General features: G+C 39.1%; 2 protein-coding genes and 1 non-coding gene across 6 annotated transcripts; 2 read left to right on the top strand and 1 right to left on the bottom strand.

Moving 5' to 3' along the window:
• Nucleotides 1-18: 18 nt before the first annotated feature.
• ddb2 (damage-specific DNA binding protein 2) lies at nt 19-6,096 on the bottom strand. Of its 2 annotated transcripts, none has more exons than XM_040133745.1 (11): nt 5,963-6,096; nt 5,709-5,850; nt 5,500-5,609; nt 4,289-4,480; nt 3,907-4,052; nt 3,156-3,255; nt 2,769-2,946; nt 2,213-2,358; nt 1,227-1,382; nt 1,099-1,144; nt 19-981 (listed from the first exon to the last, which is right to left on the bottom strand). In XM_040133745.1, exons 2-11 carry the CDS (start codon nt 5,839-5,841, stop codon nt 728-730), a joined length of 1,461 nt encoding a protein of 486 aa, XP_039989679.1. In that variant the 5' UTR covers nt 5,842-5,850; nt 5,963-6,096; the 3' UTR covers nt 19-727. The 2 variants fall into 2 exon arrangements, with proteins under 2 accessions (XP_039989679.1, XP_039989676.1); XM_040133742.1 differs by lacking the exon at nt 3,907-4,052 and adding an exon at nt 3,562-3,728.
• Nucleotides 6,097-7,689: 1,593 nt separating this feature from the next.
• kif23 (kinesin family member 23) lies at nt 7,690-20,856 on the top strand. 3 transcript variants are annotated; one of them, XM_040133693.1, is made up of 24 exons: nt 7,690-7,831; nt 8,719-8,785; nt 9,001-9,129; nt 10,171-10,276; nt 10,949-11,085; nt 11,193-11,305; nt 11,393-11,563; nt 11,750-11,794; nt 13,009-13,121; nt 13,908-14,029; nt 14,144-14,246; nt 14,326-14,405; nt 14,496-14,615; nt 14,716-14,875; nt 15,535-15,696; nt 15,809-15,975; nt 16,057-16,230; nt 16,395-16,613; nt 17,498-17,866; nt 18,211-18,444; nt 18,971-19,059; nt 19,154-19,232; nt 20,155-20,225; nt 20,316-20,856. In XM_040133693.1, exons 1-24 carry the CDS (start codon nt 7,818-7,820, stop codon nt 20,329-20,331), a joined length of 3,060 nt encoding a protein of 1,019 aa, XP_039989627.1. In that variant the 5' UTR covers nt 7,690-7,817; the 3' UTR covers nt 20,332-20,856. The 3 variants fall into 3 exon arrangements, with proteins under 3 accessions (XP_039989627.1, XP_039989625.1, XP_039989626.1); XM_040133691.1 differs by lacking the exon at nt 17,498-17,866; XM_040133692.1 differs by lacking the exons at nt 11,750-11,794; nt 17,498-17,866.
• Nucleotides 13,196-13,292, top strand: LOC120793858. Its single transcript, XR_005708053.1, has one exon. It is a non-coding gene; the product is annotated as a Z30 small nucleolar RNA (small nucleolar RNA).
• Nucleotides 20,857-23,144: the final 2,288 nt, after the last annotated feature.

The raw sequence follows: 23,144 nt of genomic DNA, 5'->3' as shown, positions 1-23,144 counted from the left end.
AAATGAAGGACTCGATCATTAAGAAAACATGAACATTTTATTGTCATACAGTAGAAAAAACTTCTGTGTTAACTAGGGCTGCCACCTAATAGCCAACCAAGTTGCAACTGGTCGGTTGGTCGAAAGCAAAAGGAAAAATTAAACTCCACGGGAAGTGGCGACACTCAGTAAGTCACAGACAGACACTGTTTACATGGCTGGTCCCTGCTGTTATTAGCCAGTAATTACATTCGTCTGGCAGGAAATCTACAGTGTGGGATCATTTCGAGATGGTTAAGCACGACCCCAAGAGGCTGAGATACAAACTCTGCAGGCAAAAACTCGCCTAAAAGTTATATTTTAAAGGCTCATTATTATTAGTTTTGTATTTCTCTGTAATGCAGCACAGTGTTAACAATGTTACTTACAACATTCTTTCTCAGGCCTGGAACTCCAACCATTTTCTCATGCCCCCCAAAAATATATATCTAAATTATTAAATTAGTATCATAAAGGTGCGAGGACTAGTCGATTAATGGCTTTAACTAACAGCGACCAGTTGACTAGGAAAATCTTTGGTCGGGGGCAGCCCTAGTGTGAACATACAAGAGTGCCAGTTTTAAAATGGTTTATAAAAGAATATCTTAAACATTGTTACACATTCAAACGATTCCTGCAGTAAGAGACACAACAAACAGTAAACAAAGAAATGTATGCATGGATTTTTTAAGACCTGGATTTTTACAGTTCACTTCTTCCTCATCTGCACTTGTTTTTGTTTTGTACAGTCAGTCTTGGTCTTGGTTTTGGTCTCAGATTCTTCCAGAGAAGCCAGTTTCTTCTTGAGCTTTGCATCCACAGCGGGACGCCTCCGGTCCCTACTGGAGCGCTGCTGACTCCTCCGCCCTCTTAGACTGTCCACCGAGGTCGGGCTGTCCTCATGCACTGTCTGCCGATCGCTGATCAATGACTCGTTCCTGTCCCAGACTAGCACAGTCACACCTGTGAGTGAACGTGATGCGGCTTTGGTGAGACAATTTTACATTTTCTCACAGAGCTGATTTAAAGCAAGTCATCAGAACAACACATCTATCGATAATGTGCTTCTGAAAAACTCACCCATGCCGGATCCAATCACATCACCCATCGGATTGAATTTGTTGATCTGAAAATACAGAATTCCAGGTGTAATAACTTCAGTTTTAGCGTCTTTACATTTTTTCTTGTGTTTTTAAAAGGATGCTCACAGATTTGATCCCCGAAGCAGTGGGATCGTGCAGCTGACACACGAGCTCTGCTGTGTTGGAATCAAAGATGTCGATGGTCCTCTGATCGCCGGAGCAAACACGTTCATCAGGGTAGCGGCCAGCAACAATCAGGTCATATACCGGGTGCCATGTGGCCTACAAAACAATAACAGTATTATATTGTCACAAATGGTATACTACAAAATTGATCAAGCACATACAAATGATAAGATATTGCTTCCCCCCCGGCACGTCTCTTCGAATACCACCTGGTCCAGTATTATCTATAAATTACACGAATAATAATATCATTTCTCCAAATGTTTCTTATACCCGTTTGGAGACGAATGGCACAGCAGCATATTCCTTTGGCTGTTCCCGTCAAGACATGACTAGATTACAATTTGACTTTCTTAAGACATCTCCGCCCTCTCTCAAACTTGTACTGAATGCAGATATGACGAAATGTGTTTCATTCAAAAGAACCAGTAATTTCACTGAATATCTTTTCTTCCATTTTTACAGCTCATGGGCTAAAAGGCTTTTCAGTCTTGGAAACAGGTTGAAATTTTGTTAGATGGCTGTAAAGATAAAAAAGGATGTTGTATCAGAGTAAAGCATGTTTTTCTTGACGCGACAATCCTCTCCACGCTTGACTACGGAGATATCCTTTACATGAATGCTGCTCATTCCATTAAAAAAAAAAAAAAAAAGTCTATTATGTGCCTTGTCTGCAACAACAATGTCAACATCAAAACTATCCACAGCGCAACCCAGGATTTAAACTTTTAACCGTGGACATATGTAATGATGTCTGTGTCTTATTCACATGCTGTTTGTGCATGTGCTTCGATCGCATGCGCAAATAAAAGGTTATTTGTTAGTTATGTTTTTCTCTCCATCGGGTTGATTGAAGTCATTAATTCCTGCAGAAGTTACAAGAGGACACACACACACACACACACACACCTGGAGAAGAAACCAACCTTAATGGGTGTGAGATGCTGAAACTGTCTGTGTGGATGTTGAATGATATGTTGAGGCTTCGACCAATCAGGGGACGAGTAGACGCGGATCTGGTCGTACTGATCTGTTGTGAGCAACTTGGAGCAGTCCAGCGGGTTGAAGAAGGCTGTGAGGAGACGACAGTAACAGTTTTGCCAAAATTCTCTCTTTACGACCAGTGGCCGTAGCAATTGTAAGACAAATCGTGGCCGTAAAGGTCTTTTAGGTTTTTTCAAACTAATCTCTTCATAAACTCATTCAGAAGACAGACTAAGTTCAGACTTGGACTAAATGGGACAACAAAGAAATCACTTGCATCTTCTACCAAAAATGACATTATTAGAGGTCCCTTCAAAACTCAGGATGTTAAACTACATAGAGTTTATATTTAAATAGTTTATATTGCACAAATGTCTTAATGCTTGTAAACTGCTGAATTTCTGAAAAACAGTGTATGCTGCAAAGACTGAAAGACTTAAAGACTAAACTTTAAATCGACATTAGTAAGAAAAATTCATTTCTAAAAGAGAGTGTTACCTGAGTTGACAGCTCTCTCGTGAGGCATTTCATGCAGGAAGCTCTTCTTGTCTTTTATGTTCCTCAGGTCCCAAAGCTTCACCGTGTGGTCAACTGAGGCCGTCGCCAACAACCAATCACATCGGGAGTTGAACTCTGCATGGGTCACTTTGGCTTTGTGCAGCTTGTTACTGAAAATCTACAATGTTGAAATGGAAAACAAGGCTCTGAACAAATATAATACCCATTATTCTTGTTTTTATTAAAATATGTTCTGGTTTGTATGAGTAATATGAATAATATGCCTCAAAAGACAATAGGAGGCTGCTGTTGCCTCACTAAAATACAGACAGAAGATTACTCTCTTTGCACTTGAATTAGCTACTTCATTGAGGAGTAAACACACACCTTTTGTCCATCCAAGCCCAGGAGTAAGAGCTGTCCCATATTGTCTCCTGTCACAAGCATCTGTCGGCTCACAGACACATCCACACAGCAGTACCAATAACTGTGTAAGGCAACAAGGAACATAGTGAATTCACTGGATACGACAAAGAAAAAATGAATGTAAAACTGATGATACAAAAGAGGAAAATTTCCTGATCGAACATCTAAAAATCTGGATTTTTTCTTTTTTGGTTAAATATTTTTTTTAAACTAATAGTAGGATAATACAATAAGATAAGAAATGCGTTGACATTTTGGAAAAGCGTGATTTTTATTGGACAGCAGCGTTAAATGCTGGCATCAAATTAATAAAAAGATCAAATCATCTCTCTTTGCTGAGCATCAGTCCTCTCTGCAGTTTTCTCACCAAACATTGTGGTGATCATGGCCACAGTCTTGGGTTCTGGACAGTATGGTGGGTGTGCGGCCCTCAAAGCTCTGCATGGTCAGTGTGCCCTCGCCAGAGGCCACATAGACTCTTGAAACGTCCATGGGGCAAAACTTCATCCCTCCAATGAAGTCTCCCGCACCATTCTGTTGCACACAAACACAAATGCAGGCCGATCACAGGGCAGTTATTAGCCACACCCTACATACACCACACACGTGTAGCATTAAAACAATAGGGGCCACCTGAAAAGAAGACTGATGCCAGACTGATCAGGCCGAAAACCTAAAACCTTTTTTGAATTTTTATTTTATTCAGTCTTACTTCAGTGTGTCTGTGTTGGCAAACACTGTTAGAGTTGTCCCATTGAAATCTCGAAGTGCTGTCATACCCCCAATAGACGAGGTGAACAGCTGACTCGGATTTAACTGGTTAAACTTCATGTCTGTAATTGAGTCTCCAGCCCCCATCTGAGCAGAAAACCAATGAGAGTTTGAAGTCACATAAATCTAAATTGCACAGTTCTCAAATTAACTACAGACTCAAAATGTAATTGTTTCCTCAAGTGTTGGATAAAGCAACATTAAAAAATAAATAAATAGAAAAAATAAAAAAATTTAAAAAAAATTTAACTTGTTGAACACCTCACACTTTGGATCATTCAAGTATCAGGTAAAACAAACACCACCACCATACAGGAACTCACCCCCTGAATAAAAGTTTTATTTGTGGGGACCTCAAAGTCCCACAGATAAATGTCTCCACCCTTGGACCCCACAGCCAGAGTGGTGCGGTGGGTGGGATGCCACTCCAGGCTGGTGATTCGGCGGTCGAAGGGGCTGGAAGCGCTGTGGAAATGATAGGACGACAGAGAGCGAACGAACGGCTCCTGCAGACACTGAAAGAGAGTTAAATGTACAACTGCTCACCGTTACGCACTGGAAATATATTTTCTATATAAGGAGATTCGACATACACCCGACTGACTATCTGACCTTGTACAGGAGGTAACAAAATACAACCTGCCAGGTGCTGAGCTGTGGTATGAGTGTTTTGACTCCAATTAAAGTTAATGGAAATGATAAAAGGCAACCGATCTATACATTTCAGATACATACTGCATATGAGTTTCCAACTTCTGTCCTTTAGTATGTGTCCTCAAAGGATTGACTAATTAATTAATCTTGTAGTCTATAAAAAAATATTCCTCCACAATTCAGTAGCCACTTTATTAGGTACACCTGTAAATCCAGTGCAATCCAATACAACAGCTCAGCCAAAAATTCTGCATTTAGGAAGTTTACAATTTACAGTTTTTGTTGATACTGGCAGAGAGGTGTTGATTCAACGATATGTTTATTATTGACGTTGTAGTTTGCAGTGGTGTTGAAGTGGACTGCATTAACCTGACAGGTGTCTGTAATTTTTTGCCCACCTCAACTACAAACATGAGGGGGGGGGATACAACACCACCACTAAGTACGACCTTGATAATAATCATATTAGTTGAATCAACACCTCTCTGACAGAATCAACAAAAACTGAATATTGTAAACTTCCTAAATGCAGAATTTTTGGCAGATCGGTTGTATTGGATTGCATTAAATTGTACAGACGGACCTGATAAAGTGCATATTTCAATACAATAAACAATTAGATAATTAGATGATTAGATGATGCGCGCATGCACACGCACACACACACACACACACACACACACACACACACACACACACACACACACACACACACACACACAACTTGTATATTTAAATGTGCCTCGAGTTCCTCCCTGTATTCGCATGTATTTTAAACAGAGTTATGGCTTCACTTCAGGTTACACTTTATCAGTGTCGGTATTCGATTACTCCTTAGAGTCCCTTCCTCTGTCCCATTCTTGGATCCCAGCAGTCTCACCTGTCTCATCTGCGAGTGAAGACTTTGTCCCAGGGTGCTCTTGTAAATGTAGTGCAGGATGCTCCCATGCCCACCTCTCCTCTGGACTCCCGCAGACTTGGGAGGAGGCCCTGTAAAGACAAACCCGTCGCTCAATCAACCGACGTGACAAGAGTGTAACTCGCGTACACCGACGCTGTGCTGACACGGTCCCGTCGGGGAATCCGCACCTGCTTTGGATGTTTCTCCATCTTTCTTGTCTCGTAGTTTTTTTGAAAGAGTTGGAGCAGAGTTCTCCGCGGGTCTTTTCCTCGCCTTAGCCTTTGAATCCGACGCGTCCGACTTCCTGGGTTTGCTTTTCATTTCCCCGACCTAGAAAAAAAAACAAAAGAAGACGACTCGCGTTGTGCATCGCCACGCGTGGCATTTGACTCGGTATCCGACTGATCTGTCGGCGTCGGTGGGGTTCAAACTCGCTTCTTACCTGTGGTGTTCAGGGTTGCGTGCTGCAGCGCAAGAGTGGGAACTCCCGTGTTTGTATAACGCAGCAGTGCACGTGATTGCAAAAGTCCCTGTTTTGTAACTTGCGTGTTTTACAGCTGCCGGCCTGTAGGTGTCGGCGCTTATCTACCAACAAGCCATGTCGGTGGACGCCATGTTTGGTGTTTAGGGTAGGACTGCAAACTGACGTCAGATCAGCTTTCAGCTGCGGCGTTTTGTTTATGACATACACACTTAAGGAAGCCCTAAAACCAATAAAGGGCAGTAAAAGGTTGTCAGATGAAAAAATCGAACAGATTACATTAGTAAACAATGCTATCAGTTGAATAACTAAAGAGTGAAGGCGTGTGAAGAAAAAGTTTTATACTTTTCCTTTAACCTTTGTAAATAGTACTACTACAAATAATTATAATTATAATTATAATTATAATTATAATATAATAATACTTATAGTAGGTTTATTTACTTCGCAGCTAACAATACATAAACACATGATGTATTAAGTGCTGGTGAATACCAGTTGCAGTTGATAGATTCAAATTTTCAGATTTTTATGTCTTCATTATTTGATTTCTTTTTTTTTCTTGGATCATCTGGCACTGGCAAACATTGTTACTATTCAAAAATAACATATCATCTCTGGTATAGTAACAAAATAAATTAATTATTTTTAGGTCAAACTATATCAGCATATATTTTTTTACTTTAAACTTTTAAATATCATATGCAACTGATACCTTAAAATATCTTTTCGAAACATTGTTTAAAAAGCCTTTACCTCTATGGCATAGATTTGCACTATACATGTACAGCATATTATCAAGCATTATTATAGTTTATATTTAGAGTAATACGGTCCTAGGTTTTAGTTTTAGTTTTCATTGCATTTGTAGTTAAGACTTAGTTTAATTATGTTTGTGTTATATTCTTTCTTATCGCCCTCTATGAGTGTCCTTATGTTGTATTTTTAGGATTCCTTTGGGTGATGTAGCTGCTGTAATCGTGTAATCGTAATTTCCCATTAGTATGACTAAAACAGTGGTGGAAAGTAACTAAGTATATTTACTCAAGTGATGTACTTAAGTACAGTTTTAAGGTACTTAAACTTTACTTGAGTATTTCCATTTTCACCTTACCTTATACGTCTACTCCTCTACGTTGCAGACATTATTGTTCTTTTTACTCCATTTATTTGAAAGCTTTAGTTACTTGTTACTCTACAGATCAAGATTTAACATAAAAACACATGTGTTAAGCTTACAAGCAGCAATGTTAAAGATTAAACAAATGGTTCTGGCTTGTGAACCCTTGTAAAAAAAAAAAAAACAGCTTGGGAGCCTTGTCGTGTTTCAGATGTCTCTAGTTTTGTTTCATTTACAGCAAAGAGACATTTTATACAAACTACAAGTTTGTACAAGGATGTAAGTTCTTCTTCCATCACTGGACCATCTGAAAAAAAAACCCTATCCTACATTTAAAGATATCCATTTATACTATCTGTTATTATCTAAAACATAAAGAAGGGTGACAATACTGAGAATATTGTCATTTTGAAAATTCCAGTTCTCTTTGTTGCTGTTTATTTTTGTTTGCCTGGTTTCTCATGGTATCTTAGTTAATGTGGTGAGTCTTTGCATATCCGACATTTTTGTTGTTTCCATAAAAGGTTCGGGAAGTGACGGCGAAAACACGTGTTTGTTGTTATGAATCCTCATTGGCTGCTGCCGGCTCTTTTGTAAAAACGTCCTGTGATTTGAGGAGGAGGGAAAGTTCAAACCTTTAGCAACAGAAACGGTAAACAAAAAAAAAAAAATAAAATCAGCTAGCAGCTAGCTACAATGATCAGACAAGCGTAAGTACAGCTTAATGTTTTCCATCTATCTTATTATAAGTGTATTGTTTTGAATGTTTTGGATGTTTGTTTTTTTTAACAGTTCACTGGCTTGTACAGCGAATCCAAACAAGTTAACTAGCTTTAGTCGTAACGTTAGCCGGGGACTAGCCAGTGGCTTTGAAAAATGCTAATGCTAACAGGGTATTGCGCAGGTATTAAAGTCTTAAGAAGCTTTAGTCAGTTTAGTTAGTTCGCTCAAAAAAGGCCTCGGAGGGTATTAAAAAGTTTTAAATTAAATTAAACGTTTCCTCTTGCCTGCTGTGAGTAGTAATATTGGTTATAAAATGTTTGTGTGTAATTGACCTTTTTCGGATAGTTATAAGCATGAGCATTGAGCATCCCCCCCCCCCACCAGATCTGGATTATTTTCTGGATCTGCACCAAATTTTAAAAAACTCATAGATCTCAACACTATAAATATGTATAATTTTTTTTTTTTTTTTAATTAAATATCAAGATCCATAAATTATTTAAAACATTCCTGGATCTGCCCCTTTCACCAGATCAGCACCAAAATTTAATGACCTATTTCCTGGACCATACCCCACCCCTCCACCAAGTTTGGGGCAAATTGGTTCAGTACTTTTTGTGTAATCCTGCTGATAAACCAATAAAAATACAGGGATGGTTGAAAACAAACTCCTTGGCAGAGGTAATAATTCATATCGTCCACATTTATTTTCTCTCGTACTTTTATAATTTGAGCTGTACGATCATGAAACGGGTAATAAATTGCATTCTATGCTGTATTCAAAAGGTTTCTAAAAGTTTTAATTTAACTTGGTGAACCTGCAGAAATCCTGTGAACTGTATTAATTAAAAGTGAATGATGTCTTTTATTTCAGGAAGGGTAAAACCCCCCGCAGGCCTCCTCCAAAAAAGCCTTCCAGCAACCAGAAAGACCCAGTTGGGGTGAGTGTCAATGAATTATCAAAGAATTAGCTAACAACACAAACTGTAGCATTCATTACTTTTGGGAGGTGATATGCGATTGTTCAGCAAGTTGTAGTTTTAAGGTAAAGCTTTTCACTAATTTAATCATTTTCCAAGTGTTTCAATGATCAAAGAGTAGTAAACGAATCAGTACATCCCTTTGGAGCACATTTGACTTCTATATTTTTACTCAGGTGTACTGCCGTGTACGTCCTCTGGGTGTGGAGGATGAAGAGTGCTGCATTGAGGTGATCAGCAGCAGTACCATGCAGCTGCATGCCCCTGAAGGCTTCAAAACAAACCGCAATGGGGAGTATAAAGAGGTAACTTATGTAGTGAACCAGGAGTAGGCTTTGTTATTTCCCCCCTTTTGTACTAGTACAGCCATTTTCAGAGGTTCAGATTGCAAGGACTGGCAATATTCTGCATTTTCCTTATTGTATGAAAAAACCAAAACCAACAATGAAATGATCAAACAAGTATTGTCTGTATAGGCAAAGCCTGATATACTTTATTCCTCTGTGCCATATAGCTCCGTTGTTGACCAGAAACACATCAGTGAGCCACACTATTGCAATGGAAGACATGTTCCTTGATTATGATGAACACTTTTACTTTGATTAAATCAAAATACCATCCCACCGCTGTAAATACTCACAAGAACACTCACTTGTACATTAATCAGTGGTTGAAAATGATTCCCAAAAAATGCACTACTTAATACTGTTTTGAGAAACACTTGCTAAAAACTGCAGTGCCTGGCTGTTTTAGGAAATTACTTAGCCTTTTGTAAAAGTCCATCCATCCATTTTCCGCCACTTGACCAAGTCCAGGTCACGGTGGCAGCAGGCCCAGCAAGGTAGCCCATATGTCCTTCTCCGTATACACGTCCTCCGGCTCTTCTGGGGAGGTCTAAGTGTTTTCCCAGGCTAGATGGGATACGTAATCCATCCAGCATGAAGCTAAAACATCCAGAAGGAGCTCGAAGTAAAGCCAAAGTAAAGCCGCTCCTCCTTTGCATTGAAAGGAGCCAGTTGAAGTGATGTGGGCATCCCATAATAATTGGCACCTCCCTGTGGAGCTATTACAGACACTAACAAGTGGAAGGAGACCCCGTTTTGTAAAAACTAAACTATATATTTATGATCTGTTTTTAAAGAATTTGTCTTTTCAACCACTGGGCTTGGGGCTGAGTGCAATAGAAAAGCTGGGGAAATCAAAGTATTTAAAGACAAAATAGCACATTTTGGTCTTTTTATGTGATTAGTTGACAATAAGCAAAAATATCTAACACCAGCCTCATCCTTTAATGTAATCAAATGTGCTTCCCCTAAATATTTAAACCCCTCTCTTTTGCTTCTCAGACACAGTATTCCTTCAAAAAAGTCTTTGGGGTTTCAGTATCTCAGATGGAGCTGTTTGAGTATGTGGCCAAACCTTTTGTTGATGACCTCATCCATGGGAAAAATGGTAAGAACAAAGGCTAACTGATTTTTTTTTAAAAACAATAACGGTGAAGCAGGATTTCTACCCTGTCTGAACCGTATGGCAGAGCGGTGGAACACACATAAACACTCACACATTTTGTCTTCGGTTATGGGGTGTCCGTGTCCAATTATTTTCTATAAATTTCCAAACCGACGACCTGACATTTACACCCACCCCACCCCACGCTGTGATTGGCTAGCTGTGTGGTGGTGAGAGAGGAGTCAGTGATTGAACTTCTCTGTCCAGCTCCTTTTTTTCCATTTGTTACACAACTGTTTGTGGCACTGGTTATGTGAAAAAATGAGTGCAGCACTATGGAAGTCGGCACCGTTGCCATCATCCCAGTTTTTAAACAATATCCCCCCCATCGAGGCCGGTTTTTCACACCACCTTCGAATGTGGCCATTTGCAACAAGTAAAAACACGTTTGATTTCTGACGTGGTTGGACAGCACGTTCTGAGAGACCATAAACCAACCCTTTCACTACCACCATCTACCTGATTTTCGTACTTCACATCAACACTTCTGCTCTATTTTCTCCTACTGCCCCCTTTGAATTTTCCTTAACTGTATTGTAAACATGCGCAGTCACCAAGAACTGTTTAGCTTTGAGAGTATTATTGGCAGCTGATTCTCTCTACTGGTTGTTGCAGGCCTGCTCTTCACTTACGGTGTGACTGGAAGTGGAAAGACGTTCACCATGACTGGCTCTCCAGGCCAGGGTGGACTTCTACCTCGATCCCTCGACATGATTTTCAACAGTATAGGCCCCTACCAGGCCAAAAGATATGTGAGTGTGTATAACCCAAGAACAGTTTTGATCATCTTTTGTACCCCCATAATTTAATAACACTTTGTGAAATCTATATTTATCTAATTTAATTCCCGTTTATTCAGGTTTTTAAGACAGATGATAAAAATGGTATGGAGGTCCAGAGTGAAGTCGACGCTTTGTTGGAGCGCCAAAGGCGGGAAAACAACTTGCCTGTTCCTAAAACGACCTCTTCAAGGTAGGTCTGAGTTCTGGAAAATGGCAGTGGTTTGCTGTAATGTATGTAATTTGATATGTGACGAATAATTTACAACTTTTATTTTAGACAAAAGCCTGATCCGGAAATTGCTGACATGATTAAGCCAGAGGAGGCTTACAAAGCAGATGGTGTGGATGAGGACAGCAGCTACAGCATCTTCGTCTCCTACATAGAAATCTACAACAACTACATCTATGATCTCCTGGAGGAAACTCAGGAAGAAGCAATCAAACCAAAGTGAGTTCAAAAAATGTAAACCAAAAGGAATATAATCCAAATATATGAATCTGCACCCAGCATCATGTTTTAACTGTTAAGAGCAGTCAGATATGAAATATATTATGTTATTATGTAGCGGGATTTAGAAGTAATTTTTCAATATCAGAGTAGCTGAACATCAAAATGATCTTTTCTTTTTACTAGGTGGAATGGTGGAGGCACACCTGTGCGCCAGAACACTGAGTTCATGTATGTGACCAGTGAATACTCGTACATCAGACATCCGAGTAGTGGCCTGATTTTTAGATGAACTTTTCCTGTTACACACAAATGCACTGATTGGAAATGAAATGTCGTCAACACTGGTGACATCCTCAAAGTTACACCAATATTCTGGTGTATGATATGGTTAAACGTTTATTCGTTGCAGTAAAAAATCCAATTCCAAACCTCACAACAACAAAATCCCAACAACCAGGAAGTTACTGAAACATTGGGTGTGGTATCGCTTGAGATTTTTTTTGTACTAGTACTGATTATGAAACCAGAATTTCAATACTGATAAAACAGTACTTTATATATATACCTTATATATGGTCCCAGTTTTTTGACAAAACACTTATGTTTTAAAAAAGCGAAATATAGCTGAAATTATTAGTTTTACAACTAATAATTTTTTACAACTGATTGACAATTAGTCAATCAACAAAATCTGTAAATATTTTAATAATTGTTCGATTGAGTAAATTTTAAGCAGAAATGCCAAAAATTCATTCAAGCATGTCCATGATGAGAATTTTTCTTGTCTTTGTTTTATGTGATTAAAGGTTTTGGACTGTTGGTGGGCAAACAAACAATTTGAAGATGTCATCTTTAGCTTTAAGAATTTGTGATTTTTCTATTCTTTTCTAAGTATATATTATATATGAAATGATTAATCAATTAATCCAAAAATTGGCAGGCCAAATTAATGGATAATGAAAATAATCATTAGTGCATGCAATCATTGAGTCCAATTAGGGGGAAAAAAATACAATTTTAAATCAAATGGTCTGATCAAAGAATATAAAGTATGAATCTGAGCAAGCATTCAACAGATTGTGGTACTTTTCTATATACACTACCAGTACCAAGAAAACATGGAAGTTTGATACCCAGCCCTACCAAAAAGCAAGACTGACAGAACCGCTCATTGACGGTCACACCAAATAATGTCTCCAGTATTGATGAGTGTTTCCTCAGTCCTAAAAATCATTAGATTACCCCCCTGCTGCTTGTAGTCTGACTGTCTTTTCTGTTGCTTTGAATGTCGCTTCATGTTTGCAACTGTCTGATTACTTTCTATGGCTGCAATCAAGCAACATTAATGTCCCCCATTTCAGATGTTTCACACCCCACATCTGTTGCATGAAAAATGCATTTCCATGTCTTCACTGACTAACAGGTTTATTTTCTCATTGTAGACCACCTCAGTCTAAAATCCTCAGAGAGGATCAGAATCACAACATGTATGTGGCTGGTTGTATGGAAGTCGAAGTCAAGTCTGCTGAGGAGGCATTTCAGGTATTCTGGAGAGGTAAGTTGCTGTAAGATCTGCAGTTAGAAATGATCGGGTCACATTTAAGGGAGGAAAAGAGGAAGGGAAAGACACTGCACTGATGATCGTAGATGTGACTGACCTGGTATTGCTGGCCTCCAAGTCAGCTCTGACTGGGAAATGACCTCAGTTAATCTTCTCTCTGAGCAGCTAATGGAAGAGTTTTGTGCCTGAAATAGTTCAGAGTAGTTGAAATTGCATGTGAAGATGCTATGTGTGAAAAACAGGGTATCTGCAGGTCTTAAGTTATCCTTATTCAGTTTAACAGTATTAAACTCCTGAATTTCATTTACAAATGTCTTAAATATTTTTTTTTCTAGCATTAATGTTAGTTATAAAATGTTTTTGGATGTGATTTTAGCAAAGCCCGGCTGGAGAATCTCCGGTACAATTGTTCTAGACCTCTGGCGTTATGTAAAACGTAAACCTTAAATAAACAGGGGGTTTTTTGTTGTTTTTGTTGTTGTTTTGGTTATTCTTTCTGTCCATTTATCCATCTCTTTTCTGCTGCTTTTCCAGCTCCTGGTCTGTGTTTAATGATAAATTAATGATATTATTGGGTATACAGCCTGGACGAATTGACAAAAATGTCATATAAATGTCAATAAATCTCCATTGATTTCATTGATATCTTTCAAACATTTGCCAGTATGACTGTGATATGGGTATCACATTTCATTCTATTCTCTTTTATATTTAATTTGATAAACCCTGCAGAGAACCCTCAGTAAACATTGAAAAATTGCATCTACTGTGTTGTTCCAGGTCAGAAGAAGAGGAAGATTGCAAACACCCGGCTGAACAGAGAGTCCAGCCGCTCCCACGGTGTGTTCATTATTAAACTGGCTCAGGCTCCTCTTGATGCAGATGGCGACGACATTCTCCAGGTCAGTTTGAATCTAAACCAAATTCTGGTTCAAGAGTTGAGTGCAGCTCTGTAATTCATATTTGGATGAATTTTTTGTTTTGATGTATAAGAATATTTTGATCTTGTTTGTCAGGATAAGAGCCAGGTGAACGTCAGTCAGCTATGCTTGGTGGACTTGGCAGGAAGTGAGCGCACTGGTAGGACGGGGGCAGAAGGCACTCGTATACGTGAAGCAGGTTTGTTTCCTGAACATCCAGATTTGGTTTTACCCTTAGCTGAGGTTCGGATGAGATTTAACAACAACCTCCCTTGCAGGTAACATTAATCAGTCTTTGCTGAATCTGCGGACGTGCATTGAGATACTTCGAGAGAACCAGATGTGTGGCACAAACAAGGTGAATTACTTAGTAAATGAATTACTAAAGCTGAACACTGTCATTATATTCACTGATGGACCATGTAGATAATATGGGTTTCTATTACAGATGGTCCCCTACAGAGATTCTAAAGTAACCCATCTGTTCAAGAACTACTTTGATGGAGAGGGAAAAGTCAGAATGGTCGTTTGTGTCAATCCTAAGGCTGATGACTACGAGGAAACCTTGGTGGGTTCATGCCAGACCTATACTGTGCCTTTTACTTTTTTTTTTTTTTTATTAATTTGCAAGTTTTGTCTGACACACAAGGTTTGCTCTGCTTTTGCAGCTGGTGATGCGGTTTGCAGAGATGACTCAGGAGGTGGAGGTAGCTCGGCCAATGGACAGGCCCATCTGTGGCTTCACTCCAGGCCGCCGTAATAGACACCACGCCTTTAAAGAGGAACTTTCTCGCAAGCTGGAGGAGCTCGGCGGTCCAATAGACGGGGGTAACAGTTGTACACCGCATAAGCCAAAAGTGCTAAACAAGACTGTGATTGATTGTGATGCTTTTCTAGAATACCATATTGACCCAAATATAAGAAGAGCCTGATTTACAGGATTATTAACTGTTTTACACTCTAAACACTGTGAATAGGACAACACATGCAGATATAAGAAACATATACATGCATTGTCACATTTCCAAAAAAAAAAAAAAATAGATAGTCTGTAGTAAACTGGTGAAAACGATAACTAAAAATAAAAACATTAAATTGAGTTCTGTCATTAAATCACAGCAAACCACAGCCCACTGACATTTCTAATTTTAAGTGTATTATCTCAGAGAGAATCAGCATGAAATAGTCGATTCACATCTTTTATTTTTTTTTTCCCAGCTTAATAACCTACATGTAAATACTCATTCATGAGCATGTACTCCCACTCATATCAAAACTCTTACATGCACCTTCAGCTCATATGAATGCACAATGACATTTGTCTTCAAATTGAAGACAGCCCAACTTTTGCAAACATAATCTCTACAAAAATACGCAGGATTGTGTTTACAATACTTTATTTGTAAACGTTTATCTAAAAAATATTTGGTCTGCTCATTGAAACACAAAGTGGCCTTCAATAGTTGTGTTCATCTTTGTTTCTGCAGACGTGCCCTCTGCTATAAACCACCTGGTGAACAGCCTCCCACCTCTGCCCTCCTCTGAGCTGAACGACCCTCACGATGACATCACCCTGCCCAGGCTGATTGAAGCTCTGCAGAATAGACACAGGATCAGGCAGATGATGATTGAGGAATACAACAAAGCAGGTGCCTCCTCATTTTAGCTGAACTCTTACCTTGTGGCTTTGAAAGTTTAGGTTACTTTAAAAGTTTGATCTCTTTTCATGGCTCACATTTTGTCTCCATCATATTGTTTTAGCCAACACGATGAAGTGTATGCTGCAGGAACTGGACAACAACCTCATTTCCAAGGAAAACTTTATTCATGAACAAAATGGCAAACTGGTACAGAGAGACAAACTCATCCAGACCAACAAAGCAGAGATTGAAAGCTTGGAGAAGAGAACCAAGATGCAAGAACACAAGGTAACAAACATTCAAACCTCCTCAAGAGTGCTGGTTTGTAGATATGTTTAGTTTCTCATGTCCCAAATTGTTCTGTTCCAGATTGAAATTCTGCAGAAAACAACTAAAATCTATGAGGGTGACAAGCGTTCATTGCAGCAGGAGCTGGAGACCAGAGACCAGAGGCTGCAGAGGGAGCTGTCTGAGAAGAGACGCATGGAGCAGCGCATGCACGGTGTGGTCTCAGACACCCAGTTTAAGTGGGAGAAAGAATGTGTGAGTTACTCCTCTTATAACTCAGATGTTATCAAATTAGGTAGCCTTTTGTTTACTCTAGACTGTTGTAGTAGCAAAATCTGTTTGCTGCCTCTGGTTATTCCCAGTGATCATTTATACAATCAGTGATGTTTCACTTGAACATTATGCCTCTTGCTGTGCAGGAGAGACGTGTTAATGCAAAGCAGCTGGAGATGCAGAACAAGCTCTGGGTGAAAGACGAGAAGCTGAAGCAGCTCAAGGCCATCGTGTCGGAGAGCAAGACAGGTCGTCCTGATCCTCCTTCGCGGCAGACGCAGCCTCAGCCTCGGCCTCAGCCTCAGCGGCCTTCCAGAGAGGACCGCCTTCCTGCAAAGAGATCGGCCTCACCCTCACCTGTCCCTGTATGTTGAACATCTGCGTAGCTCTTGATTAATTTACTTGTCATGTCATCTAACAATGTTTAGTAACAACTATAGTTAAACACATTTCTGTCCCTTAACAGCTACTGTGGTCTTCTGTATAAACTAATATACTCCTGACTGGACTAACATTACTAATCCGAATGCAATGGCAGTTGACACATTATCGTAAACACCAGCACGTTATAATGTAATCCAGCGATTTAGTCTTGCAGCAAAAACAACCATAATGCAACAGACAATTTAACATTTCTGATGAGAATGTGTCAGAGGTGTTGATTTGACCCTCTGACAACTAATCAGGCTGTTTTTTGTGATGTAGAATTGCATTGGAATAATGCTCTGCTACATTAGCAATTAATCTTTCAATTGACCTGTGTAATCATTTAGTCTATAAACTGTCAGAAAATAATGAAAATTGTCCATCAAAGAGTCCAAGGTGACAACATCAGATGTCGTGCTTAATTTAAACAACAGTTCAAATCCCAAAAGAAATTCAGTTTACAATGATATAAAACGTAAAAAGTATAAAAATACTCATTTTGAGAAAATACAAGACAAGGAAGAGAGACACATTCGGCCATCTGAAAGGCTGTACCCATCAATTGTTTGGCATTTTGACTTGAAAACTGATTAATCAGTTATTGACTAATTGATTAATTGAGCTCAAAAAATAACAACGATCTTTCGTACTGTCAACAAAAATTTAACATAATTCTCACAAAGGAAGAATGTATTACAGGACTGTTCCTTTTGCTTAAATTAGAGAGTGCACTTTACTCTGCCACCAACTGTAAAATTTAATTTTTCTGTGGTTTCTGTATCTCTATTACTAACCCTATCTAAATATAACTCTATTTGTGCAGTCTTGCCACTCTGCTCCCCACTTCCCTGTTGATTCTCCCCATGTCAGCCCAGAGCCAGAACCAGGGTCACAGCCATTCAGTGCCACTACAGATGAGGAGGTTCAGACGAACCCTAGGCCCACCTATCCCATCTCAAGTGCCAGTAGCTCTTTGTCTGTGGCTAGCTACGTCTCCACATGGGAGCAGCGGGCAGCTCAGGACGGCAGGCAGGGTTGCTTTTCACCTAGTACACCCTCAAGGACACAGTCCCCAGCAGCCCCTTCAGCCAGCCGGGCCAGGAGGAGAGCTCTGTGTTGGGCTAGAGAGGAGGAAGAAGTTTGCTCCCCATCCCCTACATTTCATCTAGACTTAATTGAGAGAAGCTACAGGGTCAGTGAGTTAGCTATAGGCAGCGGAATTAAATTGTAGAGTGACAACTGGTTTCACTGGTGTTTTAAGTGTTATGCAGATTTTTCTTTTTTTTTAACCTCCACTAATCAAGTGGACTATTTGACAGGGTTTTCCCCAAATTTGGGTTCCTACAAATAAAAGTATCCTCAGCCGTTTACTACCAGTTTCATGATGGATATCTTTGTCAAGCTTTGATGTAATCATGTACTTTTTTATTTTATTTTATTTTATTTTATTTATTTATTTTTACATTGGTTTTGTTGATGTTGTTGTTTGCTTTCCCCTCTTTGCTGCTGCTTCCCTGCCCCTGCTGATCTGAGTAGACAGCGACACCGGTACGCCCGCTGCACCGTCGTTCCCGGTCAGCCGGCGGGGAGAAGTGGGTGGACCACAAGCCCTCCTCCAACCTGGACTTGGGTACAGTTTTGCAGCCAGTGATCCCCAATGCTATCCAGGTGTCTGCACCCAGCGAGAAGGCCCTGTCGAAGTGTGACAGATATGTGTTAACGCACCAGGAGGTCGCCTCTGATGGTGAGATCCAGACCAAACTTATTAAGGTAAGTACGCTGCAACAGGATATTAGACAGTTCCTGCTTTGCCTGATAATTAGAATGATTTGATTTTTTTTTATTACTCATTCTGACATCATGTTCGTGCTGGCTGTCTTTTTTTGGGGGAGGGGGGGCAGCAAGCAATATATTTGTCAAATTCAGAGTCATTTGACATGGAAGCTTGTGCTAGGAGCAGTTGATGTTTTGTTTTTGTTTTTTTTTTTTCCCCCAACAACTGCATCAATCTCATCCATGTTGTCGCTGTTTTCCTGGTTCACTCTTTATCTTGCCATTAAAGTCTCTCCTATATGTTGGTTAGAATATGCAGTAGAATAATTGTCTTTTTTATGCTTTGTTAAAGTGTTTACGTTGCTGCACTTAACCTAACCCGATGTGTTTTATGCGGGGGGGGGGGATTAATCTATTTATCAACTGACACAAGTATCAGATAACAGAATTTTCACATTGGATTAGCTACTAATTAAAGTTGGCTTCTACTTCATACTTGTTCTTCATTTTTATTCATTTTTAGGGTGAGGTGATTAAAACCAGGGGAGGAGGACAAGCTGTCCAATTCACTGACATCGAGACTCTAAAACAGGAGCTCACCACAGTCCCAAGGTAGCTGTTAACTGCAGGTTGATAGGTGCTGATTAAGCTGATGTTATTTAATGATGTTTAACATCTTTTTTTCGCTTCATATTTGTCTCTGAAGCCGCAAGAGGAAATCTTCAGAAGGCGCTCCAGCCAACGGAGATCGAACAGATGGAGCTTGGACTGACGTGGAGACGAGGGTAAGATGATGATATTGATTAGTCTCCATAAACTAACATTGCATATGTGTTTTGGTTTAGAAAGATGACTCATTTGACCTTGAATTTGCTTGCATTTGGAAGCGAAAGGTGGCCAGCCTAAAGCACATCCAAACACATGTCTCCTGTTGTTGTAGTCAGAAAATCGGTTTCGATTTGTCATATTTAAGCGCTTCTAATTTTTATAGAGATGGACAAAACATGAGAACCACCTTTTTAACATAGTTAAAAGGCTACAAACTACAGGTATTTTAATTACTGATAAATCATCTGTTTTTCTCCACCAATCAATGAACAGTTTGAACTATAAGATGTGCTGTTGTCAAACTTTTTTTTTTTTTTTTTTTTTTTTGACCAACAAATATTCAAAATATAATGTTAATACATCACATGAGACAAAGAAAAGCAATAAATCCTCACAGTCAAGAAGCTAAAACTAGGGACTCTTGCCCCCCCCAAATGTGTTGGTCCACTTATCATTTTAATTGTGAGTAAAATGCTGCCCGACAACAGGCTCAGAACATTACAATAGAGTTAAATCAATACCTCTGTTAGTTTTAACAAGAACTGAACATCAGCTACATAAGACAGGATTAATTGCAGGGCAGGGTAACTAGAAACTCGCTTTATTTACACACACACTTTAGCCTCTGTGCATGGTGTTATGTATGCATTGTTTGATATGTGTGTATTATCCTGTCCACAATCCAGCCCCAGGCCACTTTATGTAGCACTCTCACCATTACACAAACACTGCAGGCATGGACAAATGTCAAACACCAAAGTGTTTATCATCATTGTGTTGCTGCTAATGCATCTTCCAGTTGGCCTTCTCATTCAGATTGATGTAGTTTCACCAACACTTCAGAGTACATTTGGGTCCCAATTTGTCTTTTCTTTGTAGTGCTCTGTGGCTGTGGAGATGAGGGCTGGATCAAACATGGGTCCTGGTTTTGAGCATCACGGGATCACCAAGTAGGCTGGCGTCTTTATACGTTGCATCTGAGATTAGCATTTAGTTTTCCTCTTCGGTACACAGTTCATTAACTCTATTTTCTCTTACAGGCGCAGAAAACCCTAAAAGCAGTCGACAGCTGCTCCAGTGATCACTCCCCTCATCACTTTCCTCACCTGGCTGTTGTGCAATAGTCTAACTTTTTCTACTTAGCTCTAGTGATAATATTTAAACATTTTCCATGCCTTTTTATATATGCAAAAGTGTATATACATGGGTCACCAAAGCCATTTTGTATAATATTTTATATGTTGTATTTGAACCAACAGAAAACACGTGTGTCTTGATTTAGTCGAGGATGGTGGCAAATATTTAGTTATTATAGCCGAAAAGAATCTTTGCACATTTTGTGTAACATAGTCACATTTGTTACATGGCATATGAGGAGTCATTGTGAAGCTGCACTGATACTGATTTTTTTTTTTATTATTATTATTTTTGTCCACGACATGCTGTTTCTGACTCTTGTTTGGTGAATTATATTGAGCTTCAAGTAGAGAAAAATCCAGCTTGTGATTTTCTTTCTTTTATATATAAAACTGAGCTCCTCTGCCTTCACTGTACTTGCAGGAATAAAATTCCTTTAAACACCGCTTTGTTTCATTTATTTACAAAGAACACAATGCAAAATTGACAGTACAGTGCATTCAACTCTAGCACCACAATAATTTCTGAACACTAGATGGCAGCACATGTCAGCAGTACGTTATAAATCTTGAACATGGGTTCCGTTGCACCGCAGGAGTAACTGAGAAGCACTGGATGCTTGACACAGCTATCATAAGGCCTCTCTCATACTACACTATTCTTCATGCATGTTAGTAATATGACAAGAAATGTTAACTTTGTGATTGTCTCTGAAGAGAAGCACAGATTTTAAGTGTTTGATGCAAGGACCAATTTTGTGTTGCTTTAAATGACAGCGATCCGTAGCAGTCAGCATCTGTGTTGATAGGGTAATAAGGAGAGACTCCCCCTTTTATTTTAAAATGACACTCAAAGATTTAATGTCGAATTGGACCTCTCCCGTGCCAAGAGTGCAGCAGTATTCTCTGTCATATAAACAAAGTCTGCTTTCAATTACTTTGCTGAAATTGCTTTCCTGTGCTCATGCTTGATTAGATATTCATTATGTTAAACAAGACACCTTGTATATAAACCCATATTAAATTAGTCTGGTTGGCTGCCTTGAGGCCTAGTCAGCTGGGTCCCCAGCATTATAAAGCCTGAGTATGTCCTGGCTTCCACTGTTCTGTGGTTGGTTCTCAACTCAATTTTGTCATAACCTATTTTTTTATTATATATTGTTTTGACTTGTCTGCAAGTGAAGGGATAAGGGCCCATATTGATATGTGTGGAAAAAGTATTGAAATCCTTTATTATTAAGGTAGCAATATTATGCCTAATTATACTCCTTTACAGGTAAAAGTTCTGCATTTTAAATTTAACTTTAGTAGAAGTTAAAGTATTAAAATAAAATACTCATTAGGTGACAAAATAGCCTGTGTTAGATTGGATTATTGACTTGTATTTAATGATGAATTATTGTGTAAGAAGCATTTTAATGTTGTAGCTGGTGGAGGTGGAGCTAATTTTAACTACTTTGTATATTGCTGTGGATAATACATTATAATTTATAAAATCTGGATCTTTAAAGTAACTAGACATGGAAAATTGAGAGAAAATTGCAAATTAATTATTATTTTAGTTCCTAGGATGATCAGGCCATAATTCAATGTTAAGAACATAAAGGAACCTGAAAAAGGACATTGGATATTCAAATCACAAATTTGAGATTGTGAAATTGCTATTTGAAAATAAAATGTGACATTTAAAATCCTGAAATGTAAACTAGAAAAACTTAGATGTATTAGTATAAAATAGCATAAAATAGAAGTACTCAAGTAAAGTAAGTCTTTTACTTAATTACAGTACCGGAGCAGTACTGTAATTTCTCTCCACTGGTTATGATAAAAATTATACTTGCCTTTTTGTCATGTCATACCACACAACATGCTATTATATCATAAACATAATATATTATATAGTATTTTTATTGATTGCGTTTCAAACCACTTTAAGCAGACAAGAGTGTGAGAAAGTCCTATTCTTGAAAACTAATCTAGCAAAACGCCATCTTACTACAGTGTTAATGTCCAGTTTCACTATCTCATCAGCGGAGTATCACCTGTGTAATGACCAGCTGAAGCTAGTGGTACAGTCATCCAGGTTTGAGCAGACAGTTGAAATCTCATCTACTACCAGTCTGGCTGGCTCTCAATTGGAAAGCGCTGGAGAGTGACTAACGTGGAGCCTCTTGGAGAGGGTCAAGAGTCCAGAGCAACCAGTGGCCATTAAATTCACTCCTATGAGATATTGAGTGCTTTGCTTTTTGACCAGGCTCTGTTTGATGTGCTGCACCACATTATTATCCCCAGCTCCTCACTGCAAGTCCTCCACAGCCAAGTGGCGTGAGCATTATAAAGGTGTTATTAAGAAACTCCTGTTGAGCCCCTGATCAACACGACCAGTTTCAAAGAGAATCTCGAGGGAAATAAATGAAAACAAAGGCGAACAATGAACATAAACCAGTCCTAAAGACATCACCCTCCACCAATCTGTGTGGTAAGAATACATCATTATACATTTCAGGGCTTCAAGCTTATGATTATGCATTGTGCTGCTTATCAGTGTTATTAAACTCGCCGGAGGAAATTCTGATGTTCTACTTGAATACACAGTCAATTAGAGCATCTCACATTTTAAAAGAGCAAGCCTAATTGCAATGTTTTATTGACTCATTGCTTGAATGACTCTGATAAAGAGGTCTTAAGCTGTCTTCTGGCACAGGCAGGGTGAAATAATTTTCACTCCAATCT

Source organism: Xiphias gladius, chromosome 8 (assembly GCF_016859285.1).
Source record: "Xiphias gladius isolate SHS-SW01 ecotype Sanya breed wild chromosome 8, ASM1685928v1, whole genome shotgun sequence".
NCBI classification, from domain to species: domain Eukaryota; kingdom Metazoa; phylum Chordata; class Actinopteri; order Istiophoriformes; family Xiphiidae; genus Xiphias; species Xiphias gladius.
This window is presented reverse-complemented; position numbering and strand designations above follow the sequence as displayed.

Bases quoted from the DNA above. Each gene is read 5' to 3' on its own strand.
- ddb2 (XM_040133742.1), bottom strand. From the start codon at position 5,841: ATGAAAAGCAAACCCAGGAAGTCGGACGCGTCGGATTCAAAGGCTAAG. The intron at 4,481-5,499 runs GTGAGACTGCTG...ACTCTCTTTCAG, and splicing joins TTCACTCGCAGATGAGACAG to TGTCTGCAGGAGCCGTTCGT. The intron at 2,947-3,155 runs GTGTGTGTTTAC...TCAACATTGTAG, and splicing joins TGGGCTTGGATGGACAAAAG to ATTTTCAGTAACAAGCTGCA.
- kif23 (XM_040133693.1), top strand. The intron at 11,795-13,008 runs GTATGTGACCAG...TTCTCATTGTAG, and splicing joins CGCCAGAACACTGAGTTCAT to ACCACCTCAGTCTAAAATCC. The intron at 18,445-18,970 runs GTAAGTACGCTG...ATTCATTTTTAG, and splicing joins TCCAGACCAAACTTATTAAG to GGTGAGGTGATTAAAACCAG.